At 48.9% G+C, this 27,520-nt stretch overlaps 7 protein-coding genes across 7 annotated transcripts, besides 2 other annotated features; 3 read left to right on the top strand and 4 right to left on the bottom strand.

The window, feature by feature from the left end:
- Positions 1-1,587: 1,587 nt before the first annotated feature.
- On the bottom strand, positions 1,588-4,391 carry FPSE_11746 (uncharacterized protein; the record flags this gene model as incomplete). Its single annotated transcript, XM_009264863.1, has 4 exons — positions 1,588-2,634; positions 2,694-3,286; positions 3,343-4,179; positions 4,241-4,391. The coding sequence occupies 4 exons, from the start codon at positions 4,389-4,391 to the stop codon at positions 1,588-1,590; spliced, it is 2,628 nt and encodes an 875-aa protein (XP_009263138.1).
- A 1,461-nt stretch (positions 4,392-5,852) lies between these two features.
- Positions 5,853-5,893: a microsatellite.
- A 1,656-nt stretch (positions 5,894-7,549) lies between these two features.
- On the top strand, positions 7,550-8,002 carry FPSE_11747 (uncharacterized protein; the record flags this gene model as incomplete). The annotated part of the gene is made up of 4 exons (XM_009264864.1): positions 7,550-7,674; positions 7,780-7,800; positions 7,857-7,940; positions 7,993-8,002. The coding sequence occupies 4 exons, from the start codon at positions 7,550-7,552 to the stop codon at positions 8,000-8,002; spliced, it is 240 nt and encodes a 79-aa protein (XP_009263139.1).
- A 2,931-nt stretch (positions 8,003-10,933) lies between these two features.
- On the bottom strand, positions 10,934-16,816 carry FPSE_11748 (uncharacterized protein; the record flags this gene model as incomplete). The annotated part of the gene is made up of 8 exons (XM_009264865.1): positions 10,934-11,664; positions 11,724-12,456; positions 12,508-15,170; positions 15,233-15,869; positions 16,253-16,334; positions 16,413-16,495; positions 16,623-16,685; positions 16,787-16,816. The coding sequence occupies 8 exons, from the start codon at positions 16,814-16,816 to the stop codon at positions 10,934-10,936; spliced, it is 5,022 nt and encodes a 1,673-aa protein (XP_009263140.1).
- An 880-nt stretch (positions 16,817-17,696) lies between these two features.
- FPSE_11749 (uncharacterized protein) lies at positions 17,697-20,933 on the bottom strand (the record flags this gene model as incomplete). The annotated part of the gene is made up of 4 exons (XM_009264866.1): positions 17,697-18,016; positions 18,068-19,706; positions 19,760-20,614; positions 20,676-20,933. The coding sequence occupies 4 exons, from the start codon at positions 20,931-20,933 to the stop codon at positions 17,697-17,699; spliced, it is 3,072 nt and encodes a 1,023-aa protein (XP_009263141.1).
- Positions 20,934-21,296: 363 nt separating this feature from the next.
- Positions 21,297-21,317: a microsatellite.
- A 2,783-nt stretch (positions 21,318-24,100) lies between these two features.
- On the bottom strand, positions 24,101-24,937 carry FPSE_11750 (uncharacterized protein; the record flags this gene model as incomplete). The annotated part of the gene is made up of 2 exons (XM_009264867.1): positions 24,101-24,451; positions 24,554-24,937. 2 exons carry the CDS (start codon positions 24,935-24,937, stop codon positions 24,101-24,103), a joined length of 735 nt encoding a protein of 244 aa, XP_009263142.1.
- A 419-nt stretch (positions 24,938-25,356) lies between these two features.
- FPSE_11751 (uncharacterized protein) lies at positions 25,357-25,958 on the top strand (the record flags this gene model as incomplete). The annotated part of the gene is made up of 3 exons (XM_009264868.1): positions 25,357-25,620; positions 25,676-25,843; positions 25,896-25,958. The coding sequence occupies 3 exons, from the start codon at positions 25,357-25,359 to the stop codon at positions 25,956-25,958; spliced, it is 495 nt and encodes a 164-aa protein (XP_009263143.1).
- Positions 25,959-26,792: 834 nt separating this feature from the next.
- On the top strand, positions 26,793-27,395 carry FPSE_11752 (uncharacterized protein; the record flags this gene model as incomplete). Its single annotated transcript, XM_009264869.1, has 4 exons — positions 26,793-26,958; positions 27,018-27,108; positions 27,160-27,247; positions 27,300-27,395. 4 exons carry the CDS (start codon positions 26,793-26,795, stop codon positions 27,393-27,395), a joined length of 441 nt encoding a protein of 146 aa, XP_009263144.1.
- Between the last annotated feature and the right edge of the window lie 125 nt (positions 27,396-27,520).

Below are 27,520 nucleotides of genomic sequence, written 5' to 3'. Positions count from 1 at the left end.
AACGGAGCCTTCTGGCCAGAGTCTCGTTGCGCTTGGAGTAGCTGGAGCGGTGAGACATTGCTGGCCAGACTGAAGTGGCTGTTGCTGATGCTGTTCAATTCGACGAGGTTGAAGAGGAACGTGGCTTGAAGGACGTGGAATAGCTACACGGGAAGACCTGGTCCTTTTCTTTTCGTATATCATGCAGCTATTGGACTTGTTTTGTGACTGGCAGTGAGAACATGGCGTTCCATTTTCGAGAATATCACAACGGACTTTACGTTGATGACAGGCTATGCATGCTCTCCCATCTGGTCCCAGATTAGTTACTTGGACAAGAACTGATCGATGCCTGTGACCGAATGTATGGAATGGTCTTGAATAGCGAAATACAATAACATACTGGTCCTCCGTCTGCTGACAGTTTGTCGAGATTCTCTGGTAGTAGGACGTGTAGTAGTGTCAGACCGTTCCAAAGACATTTCGCAACTTCACTTTCTCCGAGAGAAGAGAAACTTCCGATGCATGCACCGCGTGTAAGTTATCGCTCTTTTTAGGAAGGAATGGAACTGGAGTCGTCTTTCCATTGTGGGCCAAGTGGATGATGCACCATCAAAGGTTCGCCTTCGGAAACTATAGCCAATCACAGCTAATGTAAAAGCCGAACGGTGCTAAAGCCAAAGAACGTACAAAGTAGGTAGGTAGGTAGGTATGTAACTCATTATTAATCCATATACTTCTATATATCACATAATGCAAGTCAAACATACTAAGGCGTTCCCGCTCATCTTGTCAAGATGACCCATAGACTCCTAATAAATATCATTTCTATAAATCATATATCCAAATAATACTATAAAGCATTTTGTCACTGGTTACTAGGTAGAGAAAAAAATATCACCAGCACAACCAACACTAGGTATGCCTGCTAAGTGAAAACAAATGCGAAATGTCATGTTCTTCATCCTCTTCCTTTTGCTTCAAAGTGCCTTTATCATTTAACAAGATATCTCATGCGTCGGCATGCAAGCAATCATGGCCTCGCAGCCGTGTGAACTACAAAGGTACTGACTCAATCAACACCACGTCCATCAATCATCCTATACCGTATGCCCAACCCAAGACAACTAAGCAAATCCTTTCCGCGCCCTTCCCGCCCTGCTTGATTTTGATACATTTCCTTCGTCACCGTCCCGTCCGAATTCCAGCCCATACCAACCCAACCTTGCGCCAACGCCAGTAGCCCTTCCCGGTTCCGGCCCCAATCGCAGTTCCATTCCCAGATGCTGCTGACTGAATATGCTTCTTTGTTCCGTCCCTTCTTCACATCCGACTGGGGCCCTCTGAGCTGCAAGCCAGACAACCCTCTTCACTGAAGTCCCGTCCATCCTCAGGTATTGTACAAGTATATACTGCAACATTAGGGCGACTCAAAACCCGACACTTCCTTAAAAACAAAACTCATAGCCAGTTTCACAACTGCACCGTTACAGCCCTCTACAAACCTAGCTGTTTGCTTCTGCGCCTCAATCGATTCCCTGTGGCGGTTGCCCTGGCCATCATTCTCCTTTTTGCTCCCGACTGACGAGTGCTGTGATACCTCCTTCATCAAGTCGTATCCGCGGTAGACGGAGAGTTTGCACCTTTGTGTTTCCTGAAGAAGGGAAAGTCTTTTATCCTGAACCTGCTCGTCTTCTTCCGTAGCGATTTGCCTTCGGCCTTACCAATACTTCCACCTGTTGTGCTCGCGTCTGATCTTGTCTCGTCGTCAATGGGCGAGTAGTCATGGCGAAGCGTTCCTGAGCTTTCTTTCAGACTTGCTGTGTCGACGTTGATCTTTGGAATCCCAGTTGCATGTTCAGTCGAGTCCCTGCTCACAATGCTTGTACCCCGTGTACTTGGTGACATTGGCATCTTGCCCGTCGTTGCGCTTGTCGCTTGCGAAACCCAATCGCCCGAGCAGGCACCAGATACACTTCCGTCGGTCGTCTCGCTTGATCGCTGTTTTGCTGAGTCCCTCCTGGTCTGTGTCTGGAACGGGTCACTATTCGCCAGTTCTCTAACCGCGTCAAATGTTGATACCGATCCATCAGAACCCTTGGATTCTACAGCTGCACCATTCACAGGCGATGGCCCCATTGTCCTCTGACTATCGGCCGGCGATAGATCATCACTCTCAGAACGTGGCATTGGAAGCTCACCATTGCCAACCGGTGTTGTGTCTGATGCCCGATCTAATGCTTCAAACAGCGGCGCCATGTCCCTTTTCTCCTCCTTTTCCTCCTCTTGGGGCACCGCGAAGCTCATAGTTCTCGGCGAGAATGTGCCCTCTTTAAGAAGACGCCTCCGGACCGGATCGTCTAGTGGCTGCTTTTCCTTCTCTTGTTGAAGTTTCAGCTCGAAGAGGCTCTTATTCATCTCAAGCTCGTCGACGGTGTACTGCATGGTAGGCATGATGTCGGCAACGCCCTGAAACAGCGGGGTGGCAAATAGGTTCATGAATCCGAGTTGGCCTTTAGCCAGTGAGGCCATATCTTGCTTCGGCGGCGTCATAAGTGATGACTGAATACTGAGCTCACTTTCCATTGAAGCCTGTCGGGAGAATTCCTCGGATAAAATGTACGTCCATTGCAAGGCTATTTCGTGACTTCGTGCCTGAATCTCTTGTTAGCATTCGACTCTGATGTAGTGGTAGTGAGAACAAGCCAACATACCACGTTACTGATGTCAGCACATTTGATGAGGAGCGAACAAGCCAATGACTTGTTCTCTTCAATCTGTCGGCCATTCCAGCCATCGGTCGTGTTGCTCGCCTGAAGTCGCTCTTGAACATCTCCAAGCTTTTTCATATAATCGAAATGCAAACCCATATCCGTAGCCAGTATGGAGCTGATCATAAGGTTACGCATCTTCGTGTCTTCAAAGGCGGATGGCCAGTATCGCCGAAGGATCTGTGAATAGGCTGCACAATGGAACGACTCCAGGACGGACCGATCGTTGTACAGCTGGGCCAAGGGGGCATTTAGTGTCACAAGGAACCCGTTATTCACACCCGGATGCCCAACATCGTGACCAATGGCGGTGATAAGAAGTGTCAGAGCTTCGAAGGGAGTGATGAGAGAAGCCATTGGTGATCTTTCAGCCATTGACGGGGGTTCGCCCCCAGAAGGATAGGGCGCGAGAGCACCGATGTGTACTAGGAAATTGAAAGTAGCTTGCAATACATCCACCACATGGCGGAAGTTGTGATACGGGACAAAATTATTGTATGCAGCACGGCAAGCAACGAGAAAGCTGATTAGTTGATCTGAGCTGAGTCAGTATGCGAACAGCCGTCACCAGTTCAAAATAGTGGAAACGTACCTGCATGTATCCGCCAACGCTCAAGTTCAGGCATTGCCAAAGCGTGTCTAAACATGTCCATTGCAGCAACCAACAGCTCATCGTCAGTAAACGAATGAGCACAGAAGTGCCAGGTTCCTATCGCTTCCGCGATGGCAGATTGCCGCTCCGAGGAAACAGCAACATGGGCATTGTTGATCTGGTCGTCGCTGGTGCCCAAGCGGCAGATTCCCTTCATGAGTCCAGAAACCATCGCTTCGCGCAAATATGCGAACGGTTTCTCCTCGTTGACACCAACCCACGAACGCTTTCGGCCCTGCCTAATTTCTAGCAGGGTTGATTGCTCCTTAGCTGCATCTCTGTGGGCTCGATAAGCGCAAATTTCCAGACTCGTAATGCACTTAGTGCTCATTGGACAGATAATGACGTCGACAGCCCCCAGGTCCAGGCATCTTCTTATGAGTTGACGATTCGTGTCGAGCGGTGCTAACGGCAAACGAATGTGCTCAACAGTACCGTCGGTCATTTGTCCATTGGTATAGGGTTGTTCTGGCTCAGAATTACTGATCACCGGGATCGGGACAACAAGCTTGGACATGCCACGCAGGTGCGCTTCGGTGATAATTTTTTGCAGCAGGCCCAGGCCGTACAGATCTTCATCAGGGGTGTGAATGTCGACATTCTCTGATGAGGAGTTGCAAGAAGGGGAAGGAGACGACAACCTTCTCCTCCTATCAGGAATCGAATCGTCTTTTGGCGTATCAAGCAGTACTAGAGTTGGCTTCAAGTCAAGCATAGAACCCTCCTGTAATTCAAACAGCTTCGTCAAACAGCCGCCTCCAGTTGCGCAAACGTGAACTGCATCATTAGTTAGTAAGTGGAGAAATGACTCATGCCGGCATCATAACGAAGAACGAACCGTCGCCAAAGGCATCCAACAAAGGTTGTACAACCTGACGAGCCTCATCCGTTGCCCAATCGGATGCGGCGTCGCCAGAAGCACGACGAATCAAGCCATCTTCGCTCACATTGCGATTGACATAGAGTATGTGACAGGAGGCGCGTTCCATGGTGCTCATGGAGAGCTACCAGTCTCGCGACTGGAGCACCGTGGCCCTTCGGGCAGTTTGAAAATTTGTACCAAGATAAGGTGATTTACCAAACTAAAATAGCCTCGCGCAATGCCGGAGACCAGGTTGTTTCGTAGGTCCAGCTGAACAAGGGCCTAGAGAGTGCGAGCAGATTGTGGTCGGGTCTGAAGAGGTGGTGATTGAAATCCGCAGCGATCGCGAAGCAGCCTAGCTAAATTGACTTAGCAGCTGCACGACATTCGAGCCGATACGAGGAACTGGTCGCAAGAACGAAGGGAGGAAGCCCGGGTTTCGAGTGGTTTCCGAGTGGGCGTATGCGACGTTTGTCGAGTCGTGTTGATTCAATGAACCTAGTTTGGTGGTACAGCCCAAATGGTTGTTTCCGCCTGCAGAGGGTCGGACAGGCTGTCAAACTGGCGTCGCGGTGGCGGGAGCTGTCGGTTGGCGGCAGGGCTCGTTTAATTCGAAAATCCAATCGAAGCTGAGACGCGAGGGGCGGATATTAGCTGGTGAGTTTGGAAAGAACGCCGCAAAAGTCGTTTGTGAAGGTAAAAGGTGTGAACAGGACAAGAGAGGGATTTGAAAAATGATGGCGCAGGAGGAGGAAACGCGATGGATTGTAAATGGAGGGGATAAGAAGACTCCAGATCCAAATTCGGATTGGACTGGGATGGAGAGGGCCACAAGGAATGGGCAGGGGACGGATGAAAAGAAGAAGGAAAAGAGATAAGGCAGGAACGTTGTTGAAGTGAAAGTTGGAATTGAAGACAAGACAAGCAGGTACGCACAAAGACGGCAACCGCAAAAGCGACAGCAGTAACAATAGCAGTCACTGGCCTGGAATACGTACGTGCGCTGGCTTGGGCGCTGCCCAGGAACAATGGATGGTGTCAGGGTGATGATGTGAAGGTATCAGCCCGGACTTTAGCTTACAGGACCTTCCTTGGTCCAAGCCCAAGGTACTGCCTGCCTACTGTACTGAACTGCAGGTCGAGAGCTGCTTAGCGGCACGCAAAAGGTGTCTGACCCTGGCCGGGGAATGGAAGGACTAGGGAAGGATAAGGGAAGGCCCAAAGGCAGGGCAAGGGCACCGACAGTCGCGGTAACCGGGTCCGGGGAGGAAGGAGAAGATCTGCGAGCGTGGCTGCAAGCGGAGGAAGAGCAATTGGAGTGGACAGTAGCGGCAAAGCAGCGCGATGCAGCGAGGTAACTATAGCACAGCGTACAGTACCTGTTAGGTAGGGTAGGTACGAACGGGATAGACTAATGGTGCGACGTAATGACAGGAGGAGGAGAGAACAAAAGAGGAGCCTGAGAGCTTTACAAGGGTGGGTGAGATAAGGAAAAGAGAGGCTTGTAAAACCGCAGACTACGTACGTGGTGAACAAATATGAAGAGCGCCCAGAGCACTGGACTAGATTCGATCGGACTGAAATGCGACGCAGCACAGCGCAGCACAGCATAACACTGTACTGCAAAGCTCTAACCCTTTGGATCGGACTCGAATGTGGAGAGGGCGAGAACGAGGGCGAGAAAAAGAGGAACCAACAAAGCGAGGCCAAGAGCAAAGACAACCAAGCAGAGGCGGGAACCAAGCCTGGCGCCGGCAGTCGAGTTACTCAGTAGACTGACAACCGCCTTGTGGAACAACTTGCCGCGCAGCCGAACAAAATACTGATTATTAAGAAAGATTTTTGTATAGCGAGTTGGAATTGGATGCGGCCAGATCAAGTTTGTTTCGAATTGATTCGAGGAACTGATGGAGGGCAGCAAAAGACAGGTGTGAGACGGTAAGAAAGAAAAGAAAAAGGTCTCAGAGCTAGGGGATCAGAGTAAAAAAGAAGTGCCTATACCTTAACCCCCCTTTGAAGCAGCAATTGGTGAGTGGCGTTGGACCTACATGCAGTGACTTGCATGCCCTTTAGGGGACTTTATAAGTCTAGGCTCTTTTTTTCCAGCAGGGGGTTCACAAGGCGAGATAGAAACAATAGATTCTCTTTGTTGTGTACGACTGATGGAGGGGGAGAAAAAAGGAGGCAAAAAAGAAGACGAAGAAAACCACAACAGCCACAGAAACAAAGGCATGGATTGAATGAACGCTCCGTATGACACATAAACAGCTGATTTAGAAACCTTTCATCGCTTGTGATAAGCTTAGCTGGAACCACCTTGATGACGCAACCGAAGCCGCTGTACATGCAATGAGTTAACAACGGATATCCTAGAACAATGACTGGTATGAATACGTAGGTCCTATCAAAGAGCTGACTAGGATAATAAAAAAAGCCACATGTCAGCTGCTATTACCTGCAACAACAGAGAAGAGTCAGATTTACGAAGAGACTTTTATAAAGGGTTGTGCAAGCGCAGTTTGGGCTGTCCAGACATTGGCGACTGTGTTTGAAGCCCTAGGTTGTTTTAGTGATTTACAGTGGCGAGTGACTGGTCAGCAGACGACAAGACAGCATCATCAGATGTGTGAGTAACGCACAAAGGCCATTAGTATGGGACAGTTCAGCATTGTAGGGTTACCGTACGCTGCTGTGCCGCCCACACCAAGTATCGTGGGTGAGGTTGGGGACATCTAATTCATCCAGCCATTCTGCTACATATCATGTGTGGTGGAGGATCGTCGTTCAGGCAGGGGAACAGACTTGCAACGAAAGGCGAACAGGCGAGGCACCAAGGCAGTCCTACTGGGCTAGAGTCCACGTCAAGCTCCACACGCCTTTGACTGGAATCAGAACGACATACGTACCCTTGTCGCTGAGATGGCCAATTACGTTGTCTATGCAGTATGTTAACCAAGGAGGGTCCAAGCGGCTTGCTTTGAATTCTTCTGGCCTTCTTCGAGAATCTGGAATGGGCTACAGTCTCCATATTAATTCAACAGGGGTGCATGGGAGGCTGCAGCGCAAAGGGGAACCAAGAATCATTCTCGAAGGAAGCACAGTCTGAACACACAGTGTCTTGTGACAGCACCACGTGTAATCAAAACTATGGTTCCATGCTGACAGCCTATCAATTTATTAAAGTTGAAAACCTTTGTGCCTACTTACCTACTAAATCATTTATCGCGAACAGAGCTCAACCAAGCAAAGTCACCTCAACAACGGTTGGTGTTCAGACATCTCGCCATGTCTGAAACTCGTACATTGTCCAATCAATCAATGGGTTTTGCTTCATTCATCAACCCGAGAAAGTCTTTTGTGAGCGAGAACCATCATAATTCCCACACAGTCAAGAGATTTGGCTTGATACAGTAGGTAGTGCGTAAGATCTTGGCCTCTCATATCATCAGAGCAATACTTGACGTTGAATACCTGTAACACACAATAACTCTATACCAACCTATACTCAACTACAGGACAGGAAGAAAACCTAAGAAGTAGGTTAAATGATTGTTGTAATTCATACGTTCAACTTTCGTTTTGCTTCGGGTAGGTCGTTCAACACTCCGGAAGAAGAGGCACCTCCTGCCATTACATCTCGTCGCCCAGAGCTCGATCTCCAGGCAAGTTTGGGAAGGTACATGCCTACAGTTACTTGCTATACTTGCCAAACAACCTTGGTGCTGTAGGTACTGGTAGGCACTTGCCCAGTAAGGCAAGTACTTAGGCAGGTAGGAAGGAAAGGTAACAGGGTAGGTAGTATGAGGCATGTGTCGGGCCCGGATAGCTCATCCGCAAGAGCACATGTAATGAATGGACCACAGTCTTCTGCAAACCCACGACAGATACGAGTCCAAGCAATTGAAGGATAAATGCAAACTTGCATATAAATTAACGCACTCAGCATTGCCATATTCTGACTTGATAAACCCGAATATGTACCTTCAATTACAATACTTGCATCGGCAGCCTCGTCCGCCTTCATTCTTCTGAACGCTCCTGTCTTGCTTGTTCATTCCCTTGTCATTGCCCCATTCCATCACATCGCCATCGCCATTCGCATTTGCCATAGGCCATAGGTTCGCTGCCCCGCAGTGCACTGGCTCAAAACTCTCCCCGCCTCTAATGAGGCTACTAAGAGACGAGGTACGCAAGAGCTACGCTTTGGGTATAGAATGGCTGCCAATAGGTAGTCACTGAAGGTCATCGCTATTATGCGAAACCAAGAATGAAAACAGCTCATCTTCTCTCTGTACGTTCGTTGTTCGAATTGGTACAGGGATACCCCACAAGCCCCAAATTCTTTGCTCATTTTCCCTGAAGCGAGGTGCTACTGTAGGTGCTGCTGCTGCGCTGTAGCTGACACAAAACACTCACACAAGCTTTCTGGTCTAGGCGATTGTGCCGAAAGGGGCAAGGTGTTACAGGGCTCTATTGAACCAAGCGGCTTCCAGCCAGCCTACCCAGTCTACAATCTGTTCTGGGGAATGATGGAGAAGTCAACCTTCATGGGTTTCGTGCGATACGCATGCTTCTTAGGTTCCAGCCTTTCCATACCGACAGTGGACCACAGCAGCCATTAGAGGAGCCATTACAGGAACCACCTCGCGCCTTGGCTGCTCAACATCTTGAAATACCAAAGCCATGACGCCAGGACCCGAAAGCCTGTAGCCTTTGAAGACTAGATCTGCTAACTACTGTGCCAAAAGACCCCACTTCGAGCCTCAAGATGAGAGAAGATGCTCTCATCCACAAACCAACTCCACCTCAGGAACCCCCCCCCCCGAACCGAGGTACAAAACCTGTCCCTGGTAGGTCTCTTTGACTTTGAACGCACTCCACATAGTCACCAAGAGATCTCTGCAATGCTTAATAGTTGACTCTCTCCTCATCTATCTTCGATCCTTTAACGAGCATAGCTGTTCAGGCTGGCTTTATATCAAGCCCTGGTGCTTCACTCGATCAATTTCTCTATTACACCACATGTTCGCAGAGGAATGATTTTTACTCATACTTGTCATGCCGTCATGCCTCCAGTGTCATGGTCGCTGGCAAAGACCCCGCAAGCCCCATGAACCTCTCCATAGCGGGTCTCTACCGTACCGGACCGGTAAACATGAATCTCATTATCATTAGTGATGGTTTGCTTATGTCTGTGTTGTTGACAATAGAGTCAGGTACCACAGCTTCTTGCCAGAACGGGCTTCCCGAACTATTGACTTTTGACTCCCTGTTCGTCTTGTTGGTGGGCTGATACCAACAGCCCCAATCCTGGAACGTGATCCCTGTGGATTTTGAATGTTCATCGTTTTATCTAAGTAGTGGTCCTTGTTGTTTTTTTGGTTAACTCTGACCTTTATAAAGGAAGCTAACAAGGTGGCTGGCAGTTGGGTCCAGGCACAAAATAACTCATTTTTTTCGACTACGAAATGGACACAACAGTTCGAAAATGCGCATACTGGTTTGTTTGGTAGGAAAGGCACAGTTAATGCGATCCCTCGACGCCCTCAGTTTAGCGGCCGCTCCTTCAGCTTTCGATATCAGCCGCCCCCTTGAGTGGATAGAGAGATGGTGTCGAGCAGTTTCTATCTACCAAGTTGCAGAGTGTTCAGTTGCTCATAAATAGGCTGTCCTGAGCTTTGAACAAACCTTATTAGGGACTAATACTTCCTACATTACCAATTGCTTACTGTCTACCCACAGTCTCCATAGGGTCTGACCTCAATTCATTCAACTCTTCAACCATAGTAACCTTTCGCCAGGTTGTTCATTTCCTGGAGATGCGGGGGTTGTCTTCAAATAGAGCGATTTCCGAGATGCCCCTGATTCTGCTGTTCACAAAGACCACCAGGTGTTATCTGCAAGTGGATGATGTCCTTGATTAGGGAAGGATTTTGACCGGGGAAACCATGTCATCGGAACCACAACGTGGGGATGGCGACATCGGACGCTCCAGCCTTGCGCGATATGATATTCGTCAATTTACGAACTAGAGATACCATTTCATGGTTGTTGTTCTCCAGCTCATAACTCCATCATCGAAGGTTGGTTTTTGCTAGACTTGCGGATCCAGGTCCCGCCAGGATCAGCCTCTGGAGGATTTACATAGGCTCCAACCGACGGTTCTCGAATTGGAAATATCTGGCTTCACCCTAATCTAATCATTATGTTTGCATGACCACTCGTGTCTGTGCTATTCACCCAAGTGGTAGCTCAACAAATGGGTTGAATGTCATCACTTTTCGCACAGTGATTGGAATTCAAGACGCGAGTCTTCTTGGTATAAACTCTCCGCTGCTTGAGCTACTCGTATAAACCATATGTCTCAACGACCTTCTCAGGCCAGTTCAACTGAACATGCTTGATGCAATCAGAACCATACCAAACGCCATTCTCTACCCTTCAGCCCAATGCGAGCTAGTTACATAAGGAAGGATAGTAGATATATACCATCTATTCCACACACCGTTTCTTTCTATCTACGGCTCTCTCAGCATGTTTTGCACATGTTGGTTTGTACCAGGTCATCATCTCATTCTCATGTCGCCGTTTTCTCGTGTTTCGACAGTATCGACTGCCATATGTCATTATGACCCAAGGCTGCTTGTTCTTCAACTTCGGATAGCCGCCCTATTCGGCCTTCGTTCCCTTTTCGTTTTCAAGATGAATTTCAGCCACTTCGCTTGAATCTCGATCGCTACCTGCAGTTGGTACGTCAATCACCGCTTTGTGATCACCCGTAGCATTCTCAATATCTGGGAGAGTGTGCGATGCCGGAGTCGCACGGTCAACATCCATGAGGTCGTGTCCCGTCATGGCCATATCAGGTTCATCAGACTGACTGAAGCCGCGTTCGTCCGCTGATGAGTCCAACTGAACATCGTCAGAGCCGATGTCAGCACCCGTCGAGTCCTCGGCACCACTATCAATCAGTCCCTTGAAGTCCCAAGTCTGGGTAAGGTTCATTGACTGCCTGCTGTCCAGCTGTCGATATCCCTCTTTAACATCGACGCCTTCGTCCTCGGCACCCCCATAGGGTGGGAGTTCATCTTCGTCGTCGTCTGGGCCAGGGTAGGAAGTTACAGTGACTCTATCCGAACCACCGGTCGGAAGGCGAGTTGCTGCGGCTGCGATCCCAACGCTCGACAACCCAACCAGGGATGGACCCTCGCCGAGACGCTGACCTTCCCCCGCCTCAGCGTCTTCTACTTCGGAGCTCTCTTCGCTGTTCCTGTACTTCTCAGAGATGACTCCGAACCGCGATCCTCCCAAAGGGGTGCTTGAGCGGCGGCGGTAGAAAAGCAGATAAGCAGCCGATGTAATGCAGGATGCAGGATCAGATACTGGAGATGCTGAAGAATCTGTTGCTTTGTTAGTTTATTGTTTCCTTCGTGATATAAGCACAAAGATGAATGCTAACCGTTGTAATTGTACCAACGCCCATCAACAAAGTTCTTGGCATAGGCAGTGTAATGACCTCCGCCGAGACCCCCATAATGGTCGTCGACAGCAATCAAGTCATAAATCTCGTCCTTGCCATCTTCTTTCTGTATGACCCTGGAAGTGAGGTCAAGGCCTTCTATGGGGAAGTCGACCATGACGTCCAGCTTATCTCGGCGGTATCCAGAGCTGCTGAATCGCTTGAGGTGGGCTACAAGAATATCTGGTGATTTCCATAGATCAAACTTCTTGCTGGCTCGTCGATGCTCCTTGCAGCGGGGACAGTACCACATGTCTTGCTCAGAGAGGACTTCAGCTCTTTCGAACTCGTCCAAGCACTCGTCCAGTGTGATGCCTTGGGTGCGGCGATGCTTCCTCCTTCTCTGAACAATCTTGAGAGCTGTGTCGTTGAGTGTCTCGAGTGTCAGGTAAGTGGGTGCTCCTTGTTCTTCAGACGTCTTCGAAGAGCCACCGAATGCCTTCTCCCAAGCTTCATCGTTCCAATCCACGACAAGGCCTTCGCCAAGGCGAATAAGAGGGCCACCATCAGCAACTGCAGGAGGCTGTGGCTGTGACTTGACGGAAGCCGCCTTATTTTTCTTGTTCTGGATGCGTTCCCGGCGCTTGTTGTTGGCCTTCTTGCCGTATTTCTGGCCCTTCATCTTGCCGCGTCGTCCATGAGGTCCCATCTTAGACGACCGCCCGTTGAATTTCTGTGTTGTGTAAGCGTTGGCGTTGCAAAAAGATCTCATATGGTGACTTACGCGTGTAGGTCCTTGAGCGTCTTCTTCGCTAGAATCCTCAGCCATCCGGGTCTGTGTGACCTCAGCCTTGATACTCTCATCGGTGCTACTTGCATCCTCGTTGACTGAGGGTGTGCTGCTTTCGTCATCGCGACTAGCGGTATCTTCACCTTCAGGTGTAGGCTGGGGAATTCGGTCTGCCAGTTTGGGCAGAAGTTGATTGTGATCAACTTGAGACCAGCCTGTGGGCACATGACCAGTGTAAGGTTTATCCGTGAAATAGCAAAGCTCGAAGAGATTTTCAAGCTCAGGGTCCAGGAAGCTATCTGGTTTGACGAACTTTGGTCGGGCTGTGTTGAATCGCTTCAAGATCTGGGGTTGATGGGGAAGAGGGTCGCTGTCATCCTTCATGTGCACGTCCACGATATCGTCCTCACTTTCAACCGAGGTGGCGATAACCTTACTGTCGCCTGACGAGTCCGCATCCGAAGCCGAAATGACGACTTCCCCATCGGCATTGTCTGAGGTTTCTTCTGTGACGTCTCGTAGCTTGGACCAGGTTGAAAAGGTAGCGACCTTCTCCAGGACCTTGCGTCGAATGAGGTCGATATCAGAAGCTTCCTCCTTCGTGAAGCAAATGAAGCTGGGAGGAGCGACGCCCTCTCGACCACGTCCGTAAGTTGATGAAATGCGGTGGAATACAGGTACTACCATTTGCTCATATCGCGAATCATCCCAGTTCTCGGTCTCAAGAGAAGTGCCCACGTCCAACATCGAACGGGGTTTCTTGGTCTTGTGTGGCCAATTAGTAGGAGTGGCATCCAACTCGTGGAAAGTGGCGACATCACTCTTGCTAATCTCTTCGCTGACATCGTTGGTGTTTTCGTAGATTTTGAAAAACCTATCCTTATACTCTTCGCCACCAATCAACCTTTCCGGTGGAATACCCGTGCGGATGGAGATAAATTGCTTGAGCTGCTCAATAGCGCTGTGTTTAGGCAGCTCAACCTCTATCATGACGGGGGCATCGTTGAGAGGCAGGAATTTGATCTTAGCCGTCCAGACGTCTTCAACAGGTATGGGGAGTGTCAAGTTGTTAAAAGGGTCAAACGTGATGCTGATCTTACCACATTCAGGGCATTTAAGTGTTGATTTGTACAAACCCGTGAAGAGGTCGGCGATGACAGAGTCGTCTCGGCATCGAGTGATATCCCACACCTTATCTGCCATCTCCTTTATAGCTTCTGGATTGTTGATCATGTCGTCGGTGGAGTCCGGCTTCTCAATGTAAGGCTTCTTCTTAACACGGCTCAGATCTTCTTGAAGGGCATCCAACAGAAATCCAAGGAATTCTTGAGAGTCCTGTTGGCCATAGCCAGAGAAGGTTGACCGACACCGACCAATGGTGTTCTTAAAATCTCTTGGAGTTACAGAACCCCTATTTTCCGAGTATATCTCCTTGAGTAAGTGTCCATACGTCGTGGCAACTTTTCCGTTGTATCCTAGAGGGTTGGTCTTATTGACCTCATCGACAAACTCATCAGTCAGAAAGTACTTTGTCAACTCCTCGACACTCCGAACGCACTGGAGGGCCGAGTTCATGTAGCAGGTATTTCCCAAGTTCTGCAGGCCAACGACACCGATGCTGCGGCCGGATTTCTTTCCCATTCGACCTCGTGTCAGCACACCACCAGGAGCAGGACTACTTCGGCCGCTCGCATTGGATGATGCCATGCCGCTTCTAGTAGGAATGGCCAGCCCATTCGGTGGGCTCTTTCCAGTGTATGTACTGACCCAGGACACCTTTTCGATTGCCTCATCAATAACAAGAGTTTGGTCGGTGACCAGATTAAACAAAGACAACGACGATCCACCGTTAAAGTTCGGTTGGATGGTCTTGTCTTCCAAGGTACATTGTATCTTGGTGTCGCGAACGCGTTCAAATGAAGCAATATCGAGGAGAAGTTTAGACCAAGAATCTGCAGTCTCGTCACTGCTCTCGCCTCGACCTGGAGAATCCGGAGGCGTGAGTGCCCGGGACGGTTCCGAGGGGCCAGCGATCTGCTGAACCTCGGGCACAGTGAACAGGCGAATTTTTTGGTCCATCGGAACACCAGTGGCCGTCTTTAACTCTTTGATGAAAGTTTGAGCATGGTATTTACGGCTTCTGGCGAATTTGTAAGGAGGGGGGTTCCTGGCTTTAAGTGACTGCTCGATGGGCAGTGGACTGAGAGTCGACCACAGGCGATGAACTGTAAAAACTGGAGGGTGAAATTCAAACTGAATGACAGGGACGTCGCCAAGTTCAGCTGTGTTGATCGCAGCTCGAACAATAGCGTTTTGGCCATCCTTTACACCGTACCAATCTACAACCATCTTCCAAGCGTCCTCGGGGAAGAGCGTGAACTCATTCTCGTTGGTTCCCTGTTTGAGACGAATGAATTCATTGCCAGTAGGCTCTGTGACAATTTCTTCAATAATGTCCGAGTTGTCTACAGGTCCAAGGGGGTTTGATGTAGAATCATTCTCCTGGGCGTCTTTCAAGTCGCCGCGCAACGCAAGTGCTTTTTCAACCCAGGTATTCGATACAAGGTAGGCTTTATCCCCTTCCTTTGGCTGTGAATCTCGAAAGGCTTTCAAAAGAGTCTCAATGATCTTAACTTGTTCTTGCAACGAGGGGACAGCTGTGGCATGAGAGTTAGTTGAGGGTTTGTTTAATGTAAACTGGATATCACACAAGTCTTACGTTGAGGCAGGGAAGTATCGTCTGCCGAGGGCGCGGCAGGCTCAGGCACATCAACACTCATGGCTCGAGGTAAGGTGGCTGCAGACGATGGCTGAGATGGACCCTCGACAGACTCGTTAACCTGTGATGAGCCCATGTCGACATCCCGGGTTCTATCCGCTTCGTTCTCGGGATCCATACTGGAAGCACGTCGTTTCAAAGGCGATGAGGAACGTTGAGGTAGGTCGGCATCGCCGTTCATGATAGCTCGGTGAGAGAGACGCAAGGGAGACTGGCTTTTGGCCAAGGTTCGGGCCGGGCCAGTCTCGTCGCCGCCACGGTCACTTTCGATGGAAAGGTCGGCGTAGGCAGAAGCACAGGGGCTTGAGACAGCTGACGAAGCGTAGTCGGCCGAGGCAAAAGAGCTGTTCTGATTTTGGAGACGTGGGGGGAGGCTCGAGGCGGGCTGAGTGTCGGCCACGGAGGCGGAGAAGGAGAAAGCGGGATCGTCGTCGACTTCGCAAGAGGGTAGGACCGAGTCAGGAGGGGGCGACGGCGAGTCGATGGGTTCTACGGGCTCGTCCTTTCGCAAGAGCTTTCTCTTCTTTGAGGACGACGTCTTGAAGGCGAGCTGCCCGGGCAGCTCGGGGTGTTGGAGCTAGAGGGGCGGAGGGGAAAGACGGGGCGTCTTCGTCTTCGTCCTTGTCCTGGTCTCTGCCTTTGACGGTGACGGAGGGGGACAGGAGGCGTGGGAAATAGCGACCGTTCGTAGCGAGGGTATGAGTGACAACAAGAAGCGTGTTGCATTTACTCTGTCTGAAAATGGGACTAACAAGGCCTACCGTCCAATCCAAGTCAGTTTGAGAGAAGAAATATATATTTTTTCACTCGCGGGAAGAAGGCGGGGGGGCTGGCAGGCTCTAAAGTTATATTTTTTTCATGATGGACCACAGCAGTTCAGTGGCCTTGGGACCGGGCTGTGACCGCTGAGAATGATGGGCGGTGTGGGGCTGACGGACTCTAAATATCTGGGCTCCATACCTGGCTTGCACTGGCATTTACGAGAACTTGAGGTGAGCAAGGTTGTTTACCTGTGTTTAGTAGGCACTTGGGTCGTAGGTATCTGTATGATGGCTAAAATCCAGTTCTACCTAGGTAGGCAAGTACGCTTGTATTTGTAGTAAGGGAACGAATTACTAACATATGAATAAGAGCTCCAGGGGCTGCACTGAGTATCAGTGGCCTAGGTTCATTCCATCCATAGCGGGCTAATGTGATGCAGGACTGTTTGTGTTTATATGGGCTCAATCTCTGATGACGATGGAGGGGTCCATTGTACAAACGGCATGCAATCAGGCTCGAAACGCAAATCTTATTACTCAGGTTCCTTACAACACTGGCTACTACACACATTGACATAAAGTTTTAATGCAAGTTTCAGCTGAGAGACAGCAAAAAGAAACTCGCTGAATGGCTGGGATAAACAAAGAATTGTTGCTTCCATGCTTTTTAACCACAAGTTGGAACTTGGCGGTAAGCGAATGATTGATTCCCTTCCCCCACATCCAAGCAAACCATGAATCGTTTGTCTGTATCCGTACACATGCTGGTTGCCAGCACCAAGCAGGGTTGAACGCTGGGTCCCGGTAGTAATAACCCTCACAAGCGTGTAGCCTCCAAGTTTCTAATATCCAATCCCTTAGTATATGGATTTCAAAGCCTAATACTGGCTTTGTCGCTCGCTCTACAGTGAGTTATGGCTGGTAAAGTTTAAAGACACAGCCTTATCCTAACACATACGAAAAAAACACTCCCTCTTGTAATGGGAGTTAAGAATCTAAAGTAAATCACTTCTAACTACAACTGCCTAATTAGCCCTATTCATAATGTCACAGGTGCAAATACAAATCGGTGTCAACCAAGTGTCAAGTATGCTCCCATCCAGTACTGAAGCTCGGAGCCAGCCATGTTGCTTGATGTATAACAAAACCTTTGATACCCTTGCTTGCCCTCCAATCCCCTTCCTGATCAACAGTTTCACAATCTGTGTGTTTCCTCTACCCCTGGCGGGAACTTGCTTTCGGAGTTTGGATACCAGTCAGTCTACGTTTCCAATCTTGGTTGTGTGACATCAGACTCTAGGGTATATACGTCCCTTCCACATACATATCATTTCCAAGATCAAGGGGTCCGAATTCAAGTAAACCATTCAACATTCTCGTTTTTACACTCGGGATCATAGAATCGTTCATTCTTATCTCGTCAGAAACCTACTCTAGCTACCTAGATACCCACACTGCCCGAGCATATTTCCTCTAAAAAGGAAGTTTAAATAAATGCATACCCATATCTTTGATCGCCATCATGTCCCCCGTCTAACATGTCATCTCAATATATCGCGCCTCTGTCTAAAATGCATCCATTGACACGCCTTCCAGGGAATATCCATATTATCCCAACGAGGTCGAGGCATAAAATGTGGCTTTTACAGCTTAGCATCGGTATCCGCATACTCGCTGATGTCCTTTACAGGCCTGGCGCCTGAGCTGGCAGTGAGACCAGCCTTGTACAATCTGACGTCTGTAACCTCCTGAGCAGTCTTGACAGCATCCCCAGCAGATGGCTCCTCATCGGCCTTCTTCTGGGCCTCTTCCTGTCGTTTATCGACTCCTTCAGCCTTGCCTTGGGCTTGCAAATGAATCGACAGACGGGCTCTTCGGGTTGATGTGGGATTGAGGTGCTTGTTGAAAAACTCGGCGACCTCGGGCTTGGTCAGCAACTTGATTTGTGCAGCATCGCGTTGGGCTATCACCAGTTAGTCATCTTGAAAGTAGTGAGGCGTTCATTTGAACATACCTAGCTCAAAGTCGTAGTATTCGTTTGTGATCTGAGACCAGTGACGAGTGGACTCTTGGTCCAGGTTCCTGAGCTTCTCTAGCCGCCTGACAATCAAGCTTCGCTTGTGACCCTCGAACTCCGTGTCGCTCATCTTCTCCAAAGTGTCTGCATATCTCATAAGGAAGGCCTCAATGCGAGAATCGAGGAATTCCGGCGTCATTTCGCTCTGAATGAGGAATCGGAAACCATATGTTGTCGAGAAAGCTCGAGGACCGCTAAAGACGATGTAACCCAGTTGCTCCTTGGTTCTCAGCTGATCAAAGGCAGGCTCGTGGAGCATCTGATCTAGGAGTAAAGTCTTTGTGCGAACCTCGCGGTCTTCCCTACTACCAACATAGAACCAGGTCTCGACGCAGTGATTGACGTTAGCTGTATCCATAAGCGTCTTCCTGAAAACGTGGTTTGAGCCCTCAGTCAAGATAAGAGACCGTAGGATAGGCCACTGAGCCTCAGGCAATACCCGAGGCTTTAGAATAGACTCAACCATGTCGGTTGCCTTGAGGGCATCCTCCTTGTACATATTGCCGTGCACGTAAACCTCAATAAAAACCTGGCCCAGCATTTGCTTTTGGAACAACCTGACACCTTCCAACGTGACGCTCGACAGCTCATCTGCAAGCTCTTCTACAATAAAGTCTCGCTCAGGTGCATTGAGCCAGTTGGTGTAATCACCGACTTGATGGTAGGACGATTGAAGCTGCCAGTTGTTGTATCCTCTGGTCAGTCGCTCCCTGACGATCTCGAAACGATCCTCCTTGATGTCGAGGTCCCGCATTGTTGTAACAACTTGCTCCAGAAGGACAGGAAGCTTGTCATTGTAACCACTGACGTCCAAGAATAAACCCCGTGAGTCGAGACTGACATTATACTGCAAGCCAGCCAATTCTGCATCATAGGAGTACTCTTCGAGCGCATCACGCACAAGATCCGTGAATAGACGGGCCTTGACATTGTTCTCGGCGGAAGCGTAGATAAGGGGTGTCTTTAGGCTCACGATCACATTCGCGCGAGGAACCCAGAAAGTGTCATCCTTCTTCCACCATGTCCTGGCAATGTTGTCATTGCGGAGCACTCGCGGGTTCAGTGCGGGCTCATCGACGTCCTTCTTCTCAACCTCGAGCTTGTTGGGAATGAACTGGTTCTTGTGGGGTAGATGAAGGGCCGACAAGCGCTCCTTGGGAGAGACTGCGGCGGCCTTCTTGATATCCTCCATGAGATCATCGGGGATCTTCTCATGGCGGTACTCAGTTCCATACCACTTCTCCTTCTGGTCCCAGTTGCCGGGGTGGTTTCGTGACACAATAACCATGCGGAAGTTGTCCGGGCGAATTGTAGAAAGAGCCTTCTCAATCTGGTCGGGAGCGAATTCCCGGAGACGGCTGTGGCCGCTGAGCAACCACTCTCGCGGAAGCGGTTTCTGCATAACAGAACTGATCCGGCTCGTAAAACGACTGGCGGGTGTCTTTTGCTTGAACTTGAAGTCGACATCTGCCATTCCCTTCTGCTCTTGGAAGATCCACTCCTGTGGAGGGTTCTCGCGCAAAAGAGTGACATACTGGAAGAAAATCTTGACAATTTCAGGATAGTTCTTGAGACCCTACAGTGATATTAGTATTTGTTCTCTAAGAAAACTATCAGATTCTTTCTTACCTCTTCCGTCAAGCGAACTTGCACATCGAAAATACCGGGAGTGCCAGGGCACACAGGGTAGGCACCAGCACTGAGACCGTTTGCCCAGCCCTTGGATTTGATATACGACATGATACTGCCAGGACCCTCGTGTCCGATAAGATGACTAATATATCGGCTAGGCTGAGTGGCGAACATGAACTCCTCGTCAATGAAGGGGAAGTAGAGGTTCAACTCTCTCGAATCCATAACAGGCTTTGCAAAACATTGCATTCCGAGGTCAGACTCCCGGAACGGTAGCTCGCCGGGCCACCTGTTGGGAGGGAGTTCCTTGTTGACGACAGGAGAGAAAAGCTCAGCAACCCATTTCTGGAGCACGTCAAGTGGCTCTCTGCCCAAGACAACCAACTTCATGCGATTCGCCGAGTAGTGTTTGGCATGGAACTCGATGAACTTATCCCTAACATTGATTCCGCGTGCTTCGGGAAGGGTCTTCAAGACCTCGAAATTGCCAGTTGAGAAATGGCAGAACGGATGGTTGGGGTTGGACAGAGACTTTTCAAGCTGGTGCAGTCTCCAGGTATCATTCTGAAGATTCTTCTTGTTCTCTGAGTCGACAGCCTTGAGTTCTCGGTCGAGAGTCTCGGGAAGGAAGAGAGGCTCAATGAAGAACTGCGCGAATCGATCTAGAGCCTCACGTAGAGGAGAAGGATTGATGTCTGAAGGATCCTGGTCATTATCTGGCTTTGCAGAAATGTCGAAAAAGTAATTTGTCGAAGTCGGACCGGTGTAAGCATTAGAGCTTCCTGAATTGGCGGAGAGATATTGACCATATTCGTTCTCAATTGGGAACTTCTTTGTGCCCATGAAGAGAAGCTGACGAGGAGCAGAAATATTAGCACAATTTGTAAAATATAGCAGGTGTAGAAATGCTTACATGTTCGACCGCATGAGCCATGCCAGGGATATCAGACTCGTCGCTGAAATTTCCCACGTTGACGTCAAGGGCAGCACTGGCCTTGTCGGTCTCGGGATCGTGCACCAGAAGAGCCTCAAGCTCATTGCTAAGTCGAATGACCCGGTAGCTGCGATCGTCAAGCGAAGGCTTCTCGAGAGAGTCGGCGATAAGTGTCACCGGTATTTGGGAGCCAGCCGCTGTCGCGGAGGCATCCTCGCCATGCTGTGAGTGAGGCATTGTGTATGATAATGCAAGCGCAAGACCAGAATTTCAATACCAAACCGGACACCGACACAACTAGGGAGATATCCAAAAAGAAAGAAGTAGAGCGACCGTAGAGAAGGGTTGAGTTAGAAGGTGAAGGGTTTTTTCGATTGGTCGCAAGGATTCGTTCGCGTTGGCGGTGATACGTGGGTGCCAAGGGGAGGCGATTGGATGATGTCGAGCACTTTGGCGCGCGTATACTACCGGAATGTGATCCAATTGACGTCGAGGAAAGGGAAAAGGTATTGATGCAGAAATGTAGATGCAGCAATCCAACGTGAAAGCAAAGCAAGGTACGGTGACAAGTACCGTCGGTCCCGTAGGTACGGTTACAGACAGGGCAGGGCAGGGCAGGGCGGCGTGTGTCACTGTCGCGGGGGAGAGCCGAAGGAGTTGGAGGGGCGAGGCAAACGACGAGGGGTAGTGTGGCACAGTGGATGATGAAGCTATCCCGTCCTGGCGGTCTGCTTTGGTCTAGCAGTTCTAGGTACGAGATACCTTTTAGCCTTTTAGTAGCGGTAATGTACCTACCAGGGTTACAGGTCAGTTATTCCTCACCTCATTAAGCTTGCAGGGTCATGGAAAGTACCTTAGCTTAGTTTCCTCAGTCTCTGAGCTCTAACTGACTAGGGTTAGAATCGCGCTGGTGCAAACTGAGGATATCCTTGAGTCAGGTTATTGAGTCTTCGCTCCGTGACCGAAGCACTTTTGATGACGAGATATGTCAGAACGAACCTCGAATACGTAGAGCTTGTGGGGTGCGCCACTGAGCACACGCAATGCAGACAGGAAAATAAGTCAAGGGTCTGTGCAGAAGCAGCGATCTACTACCTTTGTGGAGTAATGTTACCAGTGAGGTGGGTAGATAGGGCGAAAATGATCACTTGTGGAGGTTTGCTCTATGCAATTACGTCCCGTGATACTGTGTCCTGATTCGGGGCTGGATACTCTGATATCAGAATCGAGACCTTCGGAAACACCTTGTTGGGATGCCAACTTTCGAGCCGTGGAAGACGATAATGTTGGTGGAGGAGTATCGAGACCAGATAGTAGCTCGGCCAGCTAGTTTCGATTTCCGGAACACGACAGTGTGTTGGTTACGTGGTGTAAGAAGTTAGAGTTCAGTCTGTTGGACTTTAATATCATCAGAGAAAAGGACAGTTATCCGGTTATTCTCTACCGATATTATTCGTTTCTTTTCGATGGCGTGAGATGCGTATGTCTAATAAGATGGGTGGCTTTATAGCTAATTCACAATTCGTCAGCAACTCCTTCATTATCGCCATTGGCATAATAAGCCATTGTATACAAAGTATATACTCGATGGAATGCCGGGGCAGATCTTATGTAGCGATAAGAAACCAGGGATATGGTATTGGGATTGCCTTGTCTCTTTCCATCTTCTCATAATGGGGAAGGTTGGAGATTACTTACACAGGCGTTGATTGATCGATGCAATGAGGCGTTCTTTTGGTATGTTTCTGAGTTTCAAGTTAGCCATTGCCATTCATCTGCCTTTGCTCACTATCTTTTTCTAGATGACAGAAGCAATTGCGGTACAGTTCAATCAAAATAGTAAAGGTTTCAAGATACGCAGTCAATTCTTCGCTTCTGATGTTGAGTAAGACACGATCTCCGTGGCAGCCTCTTTCCCAAGCTGGCTAGCAACGTCTAGCCTAGCTAGGTAGGAAATTGACCCCTGGTCCGCGGGAGATCCTTTCGCGTCCGACTAGATAATTGACACCCCTGTCTATACCATGTTACTGGTCAAAGCGAACCACTGCCAGATATAAGAAACGAGTGTTTTACACAAAGCAACAGTTAACATGAATAGAGGAAACTTACGGAGTACAAAGATTACCCTCACTTTACAAGATGTACGGAGATAAATGTAAAATATTCGTACCTCGTAGGCAAGAGATCGAGGTGTCTTGGTGCTGAGGAATATCACTTCAGAGTACCTACGGGTACTTGCCCCAGATGAAATGATAGAATGGGCACCTTGTTGGCCAAATGTCTTACCAAAGACTTGGCCTCAGTTCAACAACGTTTTGTTGCACTTTGATTTGCCGGAAATTGGACAATGTGGAGATGATAGTGCCGGGATATTTGGTAAAGCTGTGAAATATGCTTTGGTGTGTAGCAAATTGGATATATCGTGGAAAGAAAAATGAATTTATGGCAAACTTTGGGGACGACATCTACGGATGAAGATAGGTATATATACTCATTCGAGATGGGTTAATCGCTGTAGTGTATAGGAACAAGAAACGGTAAAAAACGAACTTGTAATACTCTCTTGTAGGTCATGAATCATCCTAGACTGAGTGTAGTCTGTGGTGAGTAGGAAGAGTCAAAAGTAGCAGGACGCTGTGACGTGAACACACATACCCGTTACCGCTTCACTACGACCCAAGAATGAACCACCAATTAGTGATGAATAGAGTTCTGTTTTGCAGCTGACTGCTTTTGTAGATACCTGAAGACATATATTCGCTTCAAGCGCAAACAGTTAGTAGCATAGGCAAAACAACACCATTCTAGTAAGAGACAACTATCGTGGAATTCGACAGCGTTAGCACACGTATTCAGATGCACGATACGTCTTTAGCGCGACTCATCAAAGCCTGCACAAGGCTAGGTAGCCAACGCATTTCTAATTAAAGATGTTTGACGCAGTATTGATTTGTACCTTGCTTGGTGTTAAATATCTTCACAATCCAGTGCTCGTTGGCCACTGCAGAAGAAGAGCATCTGATAAAAGTCTTGAGGTAGCACGGCACAAGAGTAGGTGCGAATTATTCAAAATGTATTTCGCTATTCTCTTTTGTGTTTGAACACTTCTCCTTAGTATCTGCTATTGAGGAAAATAGCAGTAAGGGAATTCAGGGGCATAGCGTCTATTTATGTATATTTCGTAAGTAGTCTGAAAGACCGACACATCCATTCTGAGGGCAGAAAGGTGCAGTCCGAGTTTTGTACATAGATGAACAATTAGCATCCTCACCAGATGTTGGCGGGAATCTAGGGGTAACAAAACGAAAGGTGCGAAAGGCCAAACCTGATACAGTGACAGGTCTACACCGAACCACAAAGGTATCGCAAGGTCAACATCTAGTTTAGTCTTACACCTGTACCACTCAGCCCCTCCTGGTACAGTCAACGGCTTTGTGGCCGCTCTGGTGGCACTTGTAGCAAGTCATGGTTTTTCCACCAGCGGATGAAAATTGATTACCGCCTCCTGAGGAGATGCCACCCCCGGAGATCATTGTTGGCCTGCTTAGCTTCACTTCCTTCTTTTTCCTCTTGTCGCGGAACTCTTTGGCCTTGGAATTTTCATGGCCGGGTCTTGATTGAGACCTTGAACGTGAGCGGCTTGGACTATCAGTGGATGGCTTTCGCTTCAGTCCTTGTGGTGGTGTATCTGCGTCATCCGAGTTCTCATCTTCACTGTCTTCGTCGTCGTCGGACGATTTTTGTGGTTCTTGTTTCTGTAATTACTAGTCAGTTATGCAAGTCCCTTTGTTTGGCGAGGGTGATTGACGTGCCTGGTTGCTCGCCTTTTTGAAGCTATTTGTCGAGGTACGTCCCACGGTCAACGCATCTTCGTTGTCGCCTGAATCATTAGAAGTGTCAAAGTCACCATAACCAACATAAACAACGTTCATGGGTGTTTTTGCTTGGCTGGTAGCTTTTGACCCAGCAAATGCGTTGTTCAGCACCCAACGTGTATCAGCACCAACATGCTTCTCCAAAGCCTCTTGACGTTTTGTTTCTTGGGCATCCAACGCGGCCTGGATCGTAGCCTGGTCGATATTCAGATCGAGCCGACCTGCCGGTGACGAATGATCCGTTTTTCTCTTCTTGGACGAATGTGTTTCTGAAGCGGGAGATGAGTTCTCTGAGGCCACTGCTCGTTGCATGAATTTCATGGTGAGCAGTCTCGAAGAGACCGCTCTCGGTGTTTCGGGCGCCATGGCGAGGAAGTTCGATCGGTTGATGCTTGGAAGTTCGCGAAGAAATATCGTTGTGGTGATGTGGTAGCTCGTATTCAGGGCACAGGGGCCTGGTATCGCAAACACAAAGGGTGGAAATAGCTGCAAAGTGTGGCACTGTCTATTGCGATTGATAACTCAAAAATCAATTTATAAGCCTTTATCGTGTTCGTTTTACAGAGAGCTTGCCAAATTGTGTTTGTCGCAAAGGAAATGCTTGGTTGGTCGCATTTCATTTGGAGCGCCGAGCAAACCCAAAAAATGTTTCGGTCCACGGATAAACTAGGGCTCCGAGGCTTCAATCGTCAACAGGCAGGTTCAATGCCTCACGACCACCAACAGACTATTCAGCGTCGAGACTGTCGAACCGATCCGCACACCCGGAAACCGACTTATTCACAATGGCTACGTCTCAATTGAGGGTAATTGGCGTCCTTGCGCGCAGCGCGCGCGTCTCCCAGCGTGCTTTCACCACCTCCGCTCGGCAATTCGAGGCCGTTGTCTCAACCAAAACCAACGAGGCATCACCCGCTGCCGCCGACGAGAACAAGCCCGCTGTGATCAACCAGGCCCCCAACCGTGTGGGCGTCTGGTCACGTAGCCAGAAGCCTCGTGCCCAGGCTATGACTGGCCCCCGATTCGAGCAGACCGACTTCGACCTTCAGGTACAGCCGACTTGAGAGCTATGGTGGAATATCAGACCGGCTAACTATACGATAGCCTCAACCCAAGGCTGCTATTGAGATGATCCACAAGCAGCCCGTTACATGGACTCACGACCGAATTGTTGCTTGTAATGGTGGTGGCGGTCCTGAAGGCCACCCCAGGGTCTTCATCAACACTGACAAGCCTGAGATCGCTGTCTGCGGCTACTGCGGCCTGCCTTTTGTACGAGATGCCATAATTACTCCTCCAAGTAACTTTTTCTTACATCCACCAGGCTCATGAACACCACCGCACCCACCTCGAATCCCTTCCTGAGACTTCCTACCCTCTCTCATAATCACCCAGGAAAGATTGAATCTGAAGGCAAGGAACATCATCTACATCACTAGACCTATGCGAGGGGGATAAAGAAACCCAAATACTATGCTGCTTTGCAAGTGAAACCCAAGCCTCTGTATATACCATGCGAATACAACGAACGAATCAACCACGGCAGGTTTCATGGTGTAACTTGTGTAATTGCTACCTCCCTATGCTTCCGAGCCGGGACTTTAGAGCAACATGTTTCTGACAATATGAAGCCGCCCTGGAAGTCCAATTTCATGCTCTGTTCGTAAGGTAACAGAATTATTGGCTCTCCCAGCAAGAGACGAAACACTTCAGTTACTCTCCTAGTTTAGACTAAAGTGTCTGGATAATTATTCTTCTTTTAAACCTCGCCTTAAACGGCATGTTGCCTGCTATCTTGTAAATGTCATATGAGTTTACAATTAGCTCTTACACATACAAGAATATGGCCCTTAAAATCAATCGGGTCGGAGAGCATAGGTACTAGAAAGACGCGATTATAAATGGTGCGCTGTGATTGGTTCAAGGAAGCTCAAGAAGATATTGAAATCCGTGCCCATTCATACTCCAACCATGCCCCACTATGACGGTTGCTCGCTAACTACCTACCAGGTTATCACTCTAAGCTATGCCTCAACCTCAAACATCACGACTAAGCTCCGCAACAACACCAGTACTTCTGTGCTTATTAATTGTGATATCTTTGTTTCCAGGACTTTTCCACTTTATCTGGACACTTCCTTTTACTCTACTCGGTTTCTCAGGATCTTCACAACCCCGTCCAACTGCTCTCCCAGTAATAGACCACTCAACAGCAACAAGTATGAGCTGGTTCCAGAAGCAATTCACCCTGCCCGCCAAGTCGCGAGGATCTTACCTGATCACCGATCAGGTTGTCTCTTCTCTTCCTGAAATTCGTGACTACAAAGTTGGCCTTTTGAATCTTTTCGTTCAGCACACAAGCTGTGCTCTGAGCTTAAACGAGAACTGTAAGTTAAGACCCATGTAAACTTATTCATATCCTGGTTCTAATGTACGGATGATACAGGGGACTCTGATGTTCGTGAAGACATGAGTGATGCTCTGGACAGAATTGCTCCGGCCGAGGGACCAAAGGGAGAGGTCCTCTACCGACATGAGTAAGTACCGGCTGTATAAGTTGCACATGGACCAATGTTGACGATTGTTAGTGCTGAGGGTCCCGACGACATGCCTGCTCATATCAAATCTGCACTCATTGGAGCGAGTGTCACCATCCCCATCAAGGATGGAAAGCTGGTCAGTACCAACCAACACTCCTTGTGGCTAGAGACAGCTAACATCTTCATAGGCTACGGGAACATGGCAAGGAATCTGGTATCTCGAGTTCCGTGCGGCCCGCCATCAGCGACGAGTCGTCGCAACTATCCAGGGGGAAAAGGCTTAAGGGAAATATACAGTGGAAATACGCATTGACGTATAAAAATAGAATGTTGATCCTTTAAAGTCATATACACGCAAATACCAACAACGCCAAACACCATCGCCATGTCTCCACGTTCTAACAGGAGA

Source organism: Fusarium pseudograminearum, chromosome 4 (assembly GCF_000303195.2).
Source record: "Fusarium pseudograminearum CS3096 chromosome 4, whole genome shotgun sequence".
Taxonomy (NCBI): domain Eukaryota; kingdom Fungi; phylum Ascomycota; class Sordariomycetes; order Hypocreales; family Nectriaceae; genus Fusarium; species Fusarium pseudograminearum.
The sequence above is the reverse complement of the archived record's forward strand: the minus strand, read 5'-3'. Positions and strand labels throughout refer to the sequence as shown.